The following is a 13,435-nucleotide window of genomic DNA, read 5'->3' on the forward strand; positions in this document are numbered from 1 at the left end:
GCCCGTTGTACCCTGCAAAGCAGGCCTTCTGTGTATGGAGACATGGCATTTGGAGATCTAATGGGAAAGATAGGATGTTGGCTACCTCTGGCAGTCTTCATTAAGGTCCTAGAAGACTCATATTTAGGGGCAAGGTGGCCCATTTGAGGGTGGAGAGGGATGAAAATATATCCTTTAGAAAGGGCCTTTCTGCCTATAGCCTGCAATCTAAAGTGACTGGACACTGATGAGCAAGTCCTATTGGGTAAGAAAAGCTGATTTAAGGTGGGGAGACTGTGCAAGTCAGGGGTGGGGCAGGGGGTATATGGGAAATCTCTGTACTTTCTCCTCAATTTTGCTGTGAATCTAAACCTCCAAGTCTAAAATATAAAGTCTATTTTGAAAAAATGAAAGAAAAGCTGATTTATTTTGCTGAAGTTAGAGCACAGGCAACAGATCAGGTTACTTAGCAAGAGGAAAGACTGGGGCCCCGGAAAAACATTGCCCTAGTTCCCAGGCCTCTCCTGAGCGTCTTGTTTTAAGGACATCAAGCTTGATAAAGGGGACAATTGACTTATTGTGAAGATGAAGCTAGGGGGCAAGAAGAAAATTAAAGTGCCTCCTCACTTCAGAGATGAAGGAAGATATCACTAATCTGAGGATCAGCACAGTGGGCAAGGCCAGAGCCCAGTTGCCAGCTCAAGGATTCTGATCTGAGATGATCCCCAGCTCAAACTATCAGGCTTGAATAGAAGAAACCCATTAAATTCTTAGGGGAACTGAATTGCCAAAGAAAGTGACCATCTATGGCCTGAGATTGCCCATCCTTCAGGGCAATCCCTGAGCTTGTACCTATAAGAAATGAGGTACTAAAACAGTGACTCTTCTTGGAAGGCATCAACCACATGCTCACTCAGGTGTTAACAAGGCAGTGGCCAGAACAGATACACCCAAACCCAGAACAAAGGACTGCCATCTTGTCTGACCAAGGGACTTGCTTTACCACCAGGGCAAGGAATCCTTAATTGCTTCAATATTGTATGTACTATTTATTGACCAATGACAACAGAAGGTGTTTCCCATTCTCCTCTTCTCCAAATGGAAAATTCCCCTTCTGGAAATGCTTATTGCAGATATCTGGGGTTTTTTCCTGGCATTGATGGCTATGTTTATGGTGACGAACTTCAGAATTTAATTCATAGGTTACTATTCCATGAGTAGCTACTTCCAGACATGATGGAGAGTATGATGGATTTTCCAGAAAATATGAACTTGAATCTGAATCCAGTAACTGGATGAATCATAGGGCTTCACTCTTTGGGAGAGGGGGTGAGTCTGTTTTAGCCAAGTGTGCATATTTCTGATGATTATGTAAGAAAGGAGAGTGTATGGATGTTGATTCACCAAAAGGGTGAGCCATAGTGGAACGTTATGGTTACTGCTCTAATACCCATCTCATCTCTGGATAATAATCCTGATCTTGTTCAAGTAAAACTATGCTTGAATTCCCAGTTTGCATGGCTTAGAGAAACCCAACTCCATTCCCAGGTCTAGGGCTAGGGCATATGGCTGACATTAATCTCACACTGGTGACCCTGTGCAGCCCATTGAGACTAACTGAGTCTTAGCTTGGAACTCCTCATAGACACATTTTCTCTTTCCTTCTTTTTTTGGGATGCAATTATTGGGGAATGTGAGTGCTGGTACAGCCACATCACTAGCATGAAGGGAACCAACCAAGTCTAAAGCCAACCCAAAGAAGAAAAGTTGAAAGAATCAGAGAAATAGAGCTGTGACTTATTTGCACATACCCACCCTTACTTACCCTTGGATTTTTTAGGTATATTGTGTTTTCTTTAATATTTGATCCAGTTTATGAGATTTCTGTTACTTGCAACCAGCCAACTATTATAGAGTATAATAAGTGCTAAAATAAAATTATGAAAAAAGTGTTGGGTGTTTAATAAAGAAGCTGGGGTAATTATCTAAGAGGAGTAATACTTCTTTAAGCATTTAGGGTGGGAAGAGCTAGAAAGAACGATTGCATTTCTTAGCATTAAGCACACCTTTTTCGTGTGGTTTTATTGAACTCATCTGCAGCCATGATTACATGCCTCTTAGTGCATCCAGGTAGGAATGCATGTGTAAAGGCCTTCAGTGCTGGGCCTTACACCTGACATCTAAAAGTTCCCAATAAATGTTGGAAGGTGAAAGGAAACCTGACATCTGTCGCTCGCAGTCCCTTAGTAGGCCAAGAGAGTTCCCCAGTGTCCACTCACACTGTGAGAAGCCAGCTGTCTCCTAACCGTTTTCCTCCCCACTGCTGTTGCAGAAGATGGATCACATGTCGCCCAGGCTAAGAGCCTTCCTCTCTGAACCCATCGGAGAAAAGGATGTTGTCTGGGTAGATGGGATCAGCGATGAGCTTGCAATCAATTTGGTCACCAAAGGTTTCAACAAGGTAATTCCTTTGTTTTTATTTCTCCAACTTCTCTTCTCAACCTCTCTTTCCCTAGTCCTGCCAGATGGAAGCTACTGCCACGTGTCCCTGCAAGTGGCCATCAGAGAGCAAAGCTGCCATGCTTGGCAGGGAGCCACAAGCTTCTGTGCTACTGACTCCACATGCTTGGGCAGCCTCAAGGGCTGGTGATAATGGGCAAGTTGAATCACTTCAGCTCAGCACAGCTGGGCCAGGCATGAGTCACTTGGAGTTCAAACATCCAAGGGTCAACAGAAGTGAGCCAGCTGCCCAAGTTTGGGGCTGTGCTGTCAGGATTGATGATCTGAGTGCATTCCCCACACCCATGAAGAGACCTGCAGTGTCTCACTTGCCTCATCAGAGCATGAGCCTGGAGATGGCAAGTGGAATAACAGCAGCCTGGGGTCTAAACTAGAGTAAGAGGGTGTGAGTTGTTCTAAGATGTCACTGGCAGCCCAAGAACGGCCTCAAAGATATCTAGTAGAATCTAAACATTTTTTTTCTATGTAATTGTTTTTATGGTGCTATTATAAGGCTGCTTAGAACTTTAGGAGAGAATGGGAGATGGTCCCAAAGAGCACCCAAAGAAAGTGAGCAAATAAAGAGGTGGGTGGGAATTTACACAGAGACTTGCACACTCCGCCTAGAGAGGCACCAGCAACAGAATTCTTGCTGCTCACTCCCTTCAGTTTTCAACATCAGTCTACACCACCAGGCAGGAAGATGTTGCAGAAACACCCAAAGAGGCTGGGAACTGGAGCGTGCATGGCTGATAATCAGTTTGGTTTGCACCAGCAGAGTGCATGGCTATTTCCAGGGGGCATCTAAACTGCTGGGCCTGTGGTTTTCTGATTGACACACTGCATTGCACCAGATGTTAAATATTCTGAATAACGCCCCGATCTACCAGCCAATTTAATATCCAATAGGTGGTATTGTCAGGAAGTTGGAGCTCCACAATAAGTACATTTGATTCTTTCCTCTCAGATGAAGGAGATTGGACCACTCCTGAATGCATAGTACACAACTCTGACTAGGGGAAATATTTTAAATTAAAAATCCTTTTTAAAAAGAAACGATTATCCCTTTTGCTTTTCTATTGTGGTGTAGCATACTTACATTGATATGAAAGATACAGTTCAATGAATTTTGACAGATATTTGTACACCCATGGACCCACTACCTGGATCCAGTGATCGGACACCTCCAGAGTTCCAGATGGTTCTCTTGTTTCTCTTCCAGATCAATGCCATCCTTCACTCCCAGAGACACCCAGTATTCTGGCTTCTACCACCACTGATTCAGTGTTTCCATAATTCTGAGGTTTTGTTATTATTTAGCCATACTTATTTTTAAAATATTTTATTTACATACAGTAAATTTCACCTTTTTTTAGTACACAGTTCTGCAAGTTTTGACAGATGCATGCACTATGTAGCCATTACCACAATCAAGACATAAAACAGTTCTGTCACCCCATTATATCTTCCGATGACCTTCTTATTCTCCACTCTCAGTCCCTGGCAACCACTGATTTGTTTTCTGTCTCTATAGTTTTGCTTTTGCCAGCTTAACTGTGTTTTTATTGAGGATTGCAGGTGGGGTGATAGGCATGTTTAAGACAAAGGAATGAATGACTGAGAAATTTTTAGGCATTTGAGAACTTGCTACACAGAATTGGGGCTGTAGTCATGACAGCTCCTTTGGCCTTGTCTCGTGGGTGCCGGCTCTTTCCTCACCCTTTCTGAGGACCCACTGGGACACAGACCATGAGGTTGCCTTCCGCCCTACTTGCCTGGGCTCTTCACTTGGCCACCAGCAGTCTCCCAAAACACCAGGACACTGAAGCCCCAGACCCCCTGCGATGGATTCACCCAAATCTCTTCAGGAGCCCAATAGTCAACACTGGGCTGCATTCTCTCTCGGTGATTTCATGCCTACCCTTCCCTGGGGCAGTCAGGTTTGGCCTGAGGATCTAGCTCTTTACTGTCCAATGTGGTGGCCACTGGCTACTTATACCGGTGAGCATCTGTCTGAATTGAGGTGTGCTAAAATTATAAGATACACACTGCAATTTAAAAGACTTAATACAAAAAATTCAAAGTATCTCACCAATAATTATTTGATTACATGTTAAAATGATAATATTTTAGAAATATGGAAGAATATAAAACTATCAGAACTAATTTCACCTGTTTCTCCCTTTTGCTGTGGCTACCAAAAAAATAAATAAATAAAACTTACATACATGTCTGGCTCACATTAGATTTCTACTAGACTGTGTTGGTCTAGATTTAACAGTGGAGGGGCTGCAATGGAGAAAGGAATTACCAAGAAGAGAAAATACATCATTCACAACATGCTCAAGGCTTTCTACAGCCTAGTTCTAGCTCCGCCTTATATTCTTCTGTCCTCTTCCACCACACTGATACCCATACTCAAGCCAGATTGTCCATAAGCCACAAACACATATGAGACCGCCCTCCTGCAGAACTGAGGCCCCTCTTGAAATGGACTCTCCTTCCCTTCAAGGTCCCCCTCACAGCCCACCTCCTCTGGGAAGTAAGCCTTCCTTCTGCCCACCCATCCCAGCTTAACAAGCTCCTGTTTCTGAAGACTTGGAGTATTCAATGAGACCCCTTGCCGTGACAGCCATACCGTTGGCTATTTTTGCCACACATGGCCTGAGAACCACACTCATTATGTTAGAGGCACAGTTTGCCTTTGGTGTAATTCCACACCCCCTCTGAGGCAGAGGATGGTTCTATATTCTTTGTACTCCTCCTCTCCCTATGAAAACCCTGCCCAGGGGTAAGTGAGTTTTCAGGCACTTGGTAATTCAGAGTTATCAAGCAGTGCCCGGTGGGGAAGATGCATTATTCTGGGGATAATCCTGGAATTATTTCAACAGGTGGAAGTAAGTTTTATATCCTAGAGAATCTGATTTTTCTGAGCCTTGGACCAAGGAGTGAGAGAGCAGCTTCTCTTCTTCAGGGGTAGGGGCTGGCTCTCTAGAGCCAAGGAAGAAACAGCAGGCTTCCAGCATGGCCATGATAGGAGCAGGGTGAAGCAGGGTAATTTTCTCTCCCTGCCGCTGGAAAGTAGCAGAGTGAGACCAGGGAGAAAGCGGAGAAAGGAGCGTCAGGTTGCAACTTGGCTCTGGAGGCTGCAAGATGAGGCCCTTCTTCCTGCATCATTCCTGGAAGAAAATCTGCCTCTAGCCCTGAGTGCCATGCATTCCCTGGCTTCCTAGCTGGTGGTGACATGAAGGCTCTAATCACCAGACCATTGAACACCAGCAGCAAGGCTTGCAATATGGCAGAGGACTCCATAGATGCCAGGCCAGACTGTGGATCGTTGAGATGTGCAAAAATGGGGCTAAGGAAAACAGGAGTCTTAACCTTCCAATTCTTAGTGAGTATCTGGAGAATGGGACAGGATACATGTGAAGATCAGATTGATCAAAATGTTCCAGGGGCCTGGATACCATCAAAGGTACTCAAAAGTACCACTTATTAGTATTATTATTATCATCATCATTATCATCATCATCATCATCATCACCATCATCAATGTTCTCTCTCCTTGGACAAAATTCTGTTTTCTCTGCACATTCAACACCTACTACAGCAATTGGCTCAATTAACATTCAATAAATGTTAATTGTTTGTTGTTGTATTTTTAAGATATTTTTTTGCTACTTTATTTTTTTAAACAATATTTTTACTTTTCAATTACAGTTGACATACAATATTATATTAGTTTCAGGTGTACAACTTAGTGATTAGACATTTATATAACTTATGAGAGGTGATCATCCTGATAAATCTAGTACCCATTTGACATCATACATAGTTATTACCATATTATTGACTATATTCCTCATTATACTTTACATCCCCATGAATATTTTGTAACTACCAATTTGTACTACTTATTTTTTTTTAATTGGGGAATTGGGGAAGGGGAACAGCCAAGTTGTTGTCCTTCAGTCTTAGATGTGGAGGCGCAGCTAGCTCAGCTCCAAGTCCAGTCGCCATCCGGCCGCCTGTCGGCAGCTCACAGCCACTCAGCTCAAGGTGCCTTGTTCAATCTTAGTTATGGGTGGGCGTAGCCCACCATTCCATGAGGGAGTTGAACCGGCAACCTTGTTGTTAGGAGCATGTGCTCTCACCAGCTGAGCCATCCTGCCACCTGTTAGCAGCTCAGTGGCAGCTCAGCTCAGGTGCAGCTCACTGGCCCATGTGGGAATCAAACTGGCAACACTGTTGCTCAGAGCTCCTGCTCTTAACCAACTGAGCCCCTTGGCCAGCTCCCCAATTTGTACTTCTTAATCCCTTCTTCTTTTTCACCATAACCCCAAACTTCCTCCCATCTGGCAACCAGAATGTTCTCTATATCTATAATTTTGTTTCTGTTTTGATTGTTTGCTTATTTTGTTCTTTAAGTTCCACATATAAGTGAAATCATATGGCATTTGTCTTTCTCTGTCTGACTTACTCCACTCAGCATAATACCCTCTAGGTCCATCCATGTTGTCATAGGTGGCAAGATTTCTTTTTTTTTTATGGCTGAGTAATATTCCGTTGTATGAGTATGTATATACCACCTCTTCTTTATCCATTTATCCACTGATGAACACCCAAGTTGCCTCCATTTTTTGGCTATTGTAAATAATGCTGCAAAAACCATATGGATGCACACATCCACTTGAAGCAGTGTTTTGGGTTTCTTTGGATAAATACCCAGAATTGGGACGACTAGGTCCTTGTTTGTCTCTTGTTATATTATAGCCTTTGTTTTAAAGTCTATTTTGAATGTTATAATTATTGCTACCCCAGGTTTTTGTTTGTTTGTTTGTTTTTGTTTTCATTTTCAGGAAATATTTTTTTCTATCCCTTTGCTTTCAGCTGTGTGTCTTTTGATTTGAAGTGAGTTTCTCTTAGGCAGCATATGTAAGGGTCTTGTTTTCTTATCCATTCAGCCACCCTATATCTTTTTTTTTTTACTTTTAATTATTTTTTATTATGAAATACACATTTTTTAGAATTAGTTTCAGCAGTACAGCACAGTACAGTAGTTATACTTTTTACCCCTTGAAGTGCACCCTATATCTTTTGAATGGAGCATTTAATCCATTTACATTTAAAGTGATTGTTGATAGATATGTAGTTACTGCCATTTTATTATTCATATATATTTTTTTGTTCTTCTTAAAGAAGTCCCTTTAAGATTCCTTGTAATACTGGTTCGATGGTGATGAATTCCATTACCTTTTTCTTGTCTGGGAAGATCTTTATCTGTCCTTCAGTTCTAAATGGTAGCTTTTCTGGGTAGAGTAATCTGAGTTGTATGTAGGTCCTGCTTTTCATCACTTTGAATATTTCCTGCCAATCATCCTGGCTTGCAAAGTTTCTGTTGAGAAATCAGCTAACAGTCTTATGGGAGCTCCCTTGTAGGTAACTAACTGCTTTTCTCTTGCTGCTTTTAAGATTCTCTCTGTCTTTCACCTTTGACATTTTAATTACGATGTATCTTGGTGTGAGCCTCTTTGATTTCATCTTGTTTGGGACTCTCTGCACTGCTTGGACTTGTATGTATATTTCCTTCACCAGGTTAGGAAAGTTTTCCGTCACTATTATTTCAAATAGGTTTTCAATTCCTTGCTCTCTCTCTTCTCCTCCTGGTACCCCTATGATGCAAATGTTGGTATGCTTGATGTTGTCCCAGAGGTCCCTTAAACTATCCTCATTTTTATGGATTATTTTTTTCTTTTTGCTGTTCTGATTGGGTGTTTTCTGCTACCTTACTTTCCAAATTGCTAGCTTGATCTGCTTCATCTAATCTACTGTTGATTCCCTCTAATGTATTCTTTACTTCAGTTATTGTATTCTTCATTTATGACTGGTTCTTTTTTATGTGTTCTATCTCCATTTTGATGTTTTCTATCTCTGTTGAAGTTCTCACTGAGATCATTGAGCACTCTTATAACCAATGTTTTGAACTTTGTATTTAGTAGATTGCTTGTCTCCATTTTGTTTCATTCTTTTTCTGGAGCTTTGTTCTGTTCTTTTATTTAGGACATGTTTCTTTGTCTCCCCATTTTGGCTACTTCCCTGTGTTTGTTTGTATGTATTAGGTAGAGCTGCTATGTCTCCCAGTCTTAGTAGAGTGGCTTTATGTAGTAGATGTCCTGTGGGACCCCGTGGCATAGTCTCCCTGGTCACCTGAGCTGGGTGCTGCAGGGTGTCCCTTATGTGGGTTGTGTGTTCCTCCTATTGTAGTTGAGCCTTGGTTGCTGTTTGCACATTAATGGGAAGGATTGACCTTTGGGCTGATTGGTTGTGAGGACTGTCCATGACTACAGTGGAGAAGCTGTGGTGCAGAGGCTGATCCTACAAAGAAGGATTCACTTTAGCAGGTCTCTGGTACCTGCCTAGTGTGTTCTTTGGGCATATAATCCATGGAGGCATCCAGGTGGTGCTCCAGCAGGGTCCAAAGTTGGCCACTGGGTATGCTCACACTAGGGCCTCCTGGGAGGGGCCCCACTACAGGCCAAGTTCAGCTGCAGCCTGTGCCCTTCCTGGGGCCACCTGGAATGAACCACAAAGCAATCCACAGATGTCCACCACCCATGCTGGCCTTGGAAGTGCCTGGTAGAGGCTAAGCTGTGAACTGAGGGCAGTTGCTGCTAGTACCAGGCTTGGGGCTGCTTAGCAAGTGGTATGCAACACACCATGGCCAGATGCTACTTGTTTGGGGTTTGTGAAATTTTGAGAGTTTTTTGGAAAGTCCACTGCATGAGCCAAGACAGGGCATTCATATGGAAAAGCCACTGGAAGTGGCTTGAGTGGGCCCACAAGTTGGGTGGGGCAGAGTCTTAGGGAATCACCAGGGCAGGGTGAATGGTGTTAGCCAGGTTGATGGAGACTCAGAAATGGCAGCTGCCTGCATCTGCATGCTAGGAGAGGGGAGGGCTCAACAAAGAAACAATGGCCTCTGTCAGCACTTCTCTCTGGGAGGAAGCTTCCCCTTCAGGCTTTCCCTGAAGCTAGACAATTCAGTACTTCCCCATATGTCCTGGTGCCTTTCAAGCTGCTGCCCTAGCACTGTAGCTCAGAGTAAGTGAGTTCATCAGCGAGTAAGTTTATGTGTGGACCCTTTAAGACGAGCGCCTAGAAGTGCAGCTGCCCTCCATCTCACCTACAATCTCCCCTAGTTTTCACAGCCAGAAGTTATGGGGACTTCTCTTCCCGACACTGGAACCTTGAGCTGAGGAGCTTGGTGTGCTGCTGGGATCCCTCACTTCTCAGGGGGACCTCTGCAACCAAGATACACCTTCTGATTTTTAACTGCTCATGTGGGTGTGAAACCAGCCTGTTTAATGTCTCTACCCCTCCCACCCATCTCCACATGGCTTCTTCTGTATATCTTTAATTATAGAACTTCTGTTCAGCTAGGAGATTCTCAGTGATGATTGTGCTGTAGTTTAGTTGTAATTTTGATGTGGTCGTGAGAGAATGCAAGCACAGTGTTTGCCTAGTCCCCCACCTAGACTGGAAATAAATGTTAATTTTTTAAATATTCAATTAAAAAACATCTCAGTAAAATCTATCACTGAAAATTTGAGAAAACTTATAAAGTAAAATGAGTACTTACTCATTCTAAGTAACTATACTGCTTTTTAAAGATGATTAAAGTAGCTGTTTAAAATGACCATGAAATCCTGGCCTTTTCTCTTTCCAACAACTGGATAATGATTCAAAATTTAAAAAAAAAAACTCCAATGCTTGGGAACATTTTACTACTAAGATTCAGCTTTTATTTAATTTCTCTTTTCAAAAATATGTTCCCTTTGGTCAAGATAAAGTTTGCTTTGTTTTATGGAACTAAAAGTAAACAGACACCTGTGGGTTTTCCTGGTGGTGGCCCAGAACTCAAGGTGTGGACACAGGTTGTCATTTATTCCAGGCTGGAGAGCACCCAAACTGCCCCAAGAGATGGGCATTTGATGTGACCTTAAATCTCTTGGCTTCACTGTTTGGTGGCTTGGCCAATCTGTAGCCACATGATCTTGGATGTCCCTCTCTCTACATTGTCATTGCTCCTTGTCAGTAAGGCTGTGATTAAAATGGTAAAAAAAAAAGAAATGAAACATTGTGAGGATGAGTAGTTAGAGAACTAAAAATGCCATAGACTAGGAATCATGGAATCTTTATTTTACCTGAGTTTTTCATTCACAGGGACTCTTCAGAAAGTAAAGATGGGCAAGTTTTAGCATTTTATAACATCTGCTCTTCCCACAAGGCTATGTATTCGAGAACAAAAAAAGAGTTTGCACTATTCTAATGTTCTCACATTGAACTCACTTAATTCAATTTGCAGGATGGGGCAAGGCATACTATGTGCCTTCGGAAGATGCAGAAACTGAGGCCTAGGTCCCATGGGTTCTCAGTTCAGGTTAAGTGGGTTGCCTGAGACCACATAGTTGGTTTGCAAAAACAAATCAATGAATGCTAAAATGCCCTTCATCTGACAGTTACACATGTAGTGGATCTAAATCAAGGAAGATTTTGTTCCCGAGGGGACATATGGCAATGTCTGGAGATGGTCATGAGGATCACAATTTGGGGGCAGAAGAGTATGCTACGGGCATCTAGTGGGTAGAAGCCAAGGATGCTGCTAAACTTCCTACAATGCACAGGATGACCACTCCCCCAACACACAATTATCCAAAACGTCAACAGTGCCAGGGGCTAAAAAATATTTGCTAGAACAATTGAGAAATTGGTAGGGTGGGGAGCATCTGTGTGTGTGTGTGTGTGTGTGTGTGTGTGTGTGTGTGTGTGCGCGCGCGCGCGCGCGTGCGTGAGTTAAAAAGAGAAATACTAGATAAGATGCCTGAAGGGAGCGTCAGAGTCATGCTAGGCTCACACTATTCAAAATGTTGTCCCTGGACAAGAATCAGCCAGGAGTGTGTTAGAAATGCAGGCTCTCTGGCCCCACCCCAGACTTACTGAGTCAGAGCCTGCCTTTTAACAAGCTGCCAAGTGATTCATATGCTCATTAAAGTTGAGAAGGAAAAGCTCTGGTTCAGCCCAAACTGGACAGACCCCAATCCCACCCTGAGGGATGGGCATTTAACTTGGCTTTACATCTGTCTCACCAAGAGGCCTTCCCCAAACCCCCATCGCCCATTCATGGTTTCTGGAATTGCCAGTCTGCCTTGAATCTGACCTGTGCCCCCTCCTTTCATTTTCACATGAGTCCGCATGGTGGGGAAGGAAGAGCATATCTGAGTCCATTTATTACAACCTTTCCCATTTTCCTCTCTGCCTCATCCCCTCCCCATAGGCCTACATCCTGTTGGGACAATTCCTTCTGATGCACAAGAATGAAGCTGAGTTTCAGAAGTGGCTCATTTGTTGTTGTGGCGCCATGGAGTGTGAGGCCCGGAAAAGTTCTAACTGCCTGAAGGAGTGGTGCTCCTGCTTCCTATAAATACATCTCCTTGCTTTGCCTCCTGGGTAAATGACACATTCTGTATCAAGACCCAGGCTCAAAGTCGTTATTTTTTATTTTAACCTTAATGACACATGCTTATTACAAAAAGTGATTCAAAAATATAAAAAAGGATAAACACAAGAAAAAATCATCCCAAAGTCCACCACTCAGACATTTATCATTCCCCTTACACGAATATCATGCCAAATATCTCAGCATAAATTTGATAAAAGAATGGACAATTCTATTTAGAAATGGGAATTAAATTTTAAGTCATTGTATTATTTATCTATTGCTGCATAACAAAGGAATCCCAATATAGCAGCTTAAACAATAATTTTATCTCACATAGTTTCTGAGGGTCAAGAATTAGCTGACAAAGTTGATTTCTCTCTCATGCCTACATGTACAGTATATGTTATCAGGTGAGTACTGTCCATTGTAGTCACTCTGAGACTTAAGTTGATGGAAATTCCCTCTTAATATGCTATTCCATGAGTACCACATAGTAAGAAGGAACCATGGTGAATTACACATTGTCTTTCAAAACCTCTGCCCAGAGCGATGCCCTCCACTTATGTGCAAATTTCATTGGCCAGAGCAAGTCACATGGTCATACCTAACTCCAAAGGAGCTAGGATTCTTCTGAACTCAGAAAAAGTGGAAATATTTGGTGATAGCATTAATCAGTTAAGTTTACCGATTAAGTTCATTTTTTTTCCTGAATGCCTCACAGCTTTATATTTCCTAAATTCATAATATAGCTGGGATATTTCTGTTGGGGTCTGCTCAACTCTTTCTAGCTTTGCTTCTTTAGTGCTCCCCAAAAAGAGGCCAAAGAGAAGAATTCCAGGTGAGCCAAGTGGTTGGTCCAAAGATTTGAGCTCCATTTCTTAAGAGCTCAAGTTCTGACCATCCAGAGCCTTTCCCTTGCTCCCTCCTGCACAGATTAATTCAGTGGATTAATTCTCCACTGAAATAGTCATGGTGTTTAGAAGTCACTTATTTTCTAAGACAGGAGCTGGCTGGCTCTACATAAAGGAGAGAGGGAAGTAGCTTTGTCTCTTACTCTATTTCTACACACCGTGTTTCCAAAAATCTTCCCCCACAGACACTAGGAATGTTTCACTTCAGCTGTTTACTCCCTGTATCAAATTTTGTCTTCCTCGTAGGTAAAATATTGACTTTAGTTTTCATTTCTCCCTGTATTCCCACCTTTGTCATGAGATTTTGCAGTCCCTCCCACTAGGGGCAGAGTAACTCTCAGCCCCTTGACATAGACTTGGCCAGTAGTACAAACCTGAAAGGACAGCATGCCAGCCTGAGCCTCACAGCACATTTCTGCTTGCTCTCCTGTGCTTCTGCCAACACCAAGAGAACTAACCCCTTGGATAACTGCTGTCCTCACAGCCAGGGCCCCAGAATGGGCCCACGTGGAGCTAACCTGACCCCAACCTGCAGCAAGGACCCAAG

General features: G+C 42.8%; 1 protein-coding gene across 1 annotated transcript; it reads left to right on the forward strand.

The window, feature by feature from the left end:
* Positions 1–2,314: 2,314 nt before the first annotated feature.
* Positions 2,315–11,959, forward strand: BANF2 (BANF family member 2). Its single transcript, XM_019626197.1, has 2 exons — positions 2,315–2,440; positions 11,813–11,959. Exons 1-2 carry the CDS (start codon positions 2,315–2,317, stop codon positions 11,957–11,959), a joined length of 273 nt encoding a protein of 90 aa, XP_019481742.1.
* The last annotated feature ends 1,476 nt before the right edge of the window (positions 11,960–13,435 follow it).

Source organism: Hipposideros armiger, unplaced genomic scaffold, assembly GCF_001890085.2.
Source record: "Hipposideros armiger isolate ML-2016 unplaced genomic scaffold, ASM189008v1 scaffold_663, whole genome shotgun sequence".
Taxonomy (NCBI): domain Eukaryota; kingdom Metazoa; phylum Chordata; class Mammalia; order Chiroptera; family Hipposideridae; genus Hipposideros; species Hipposideros armiger.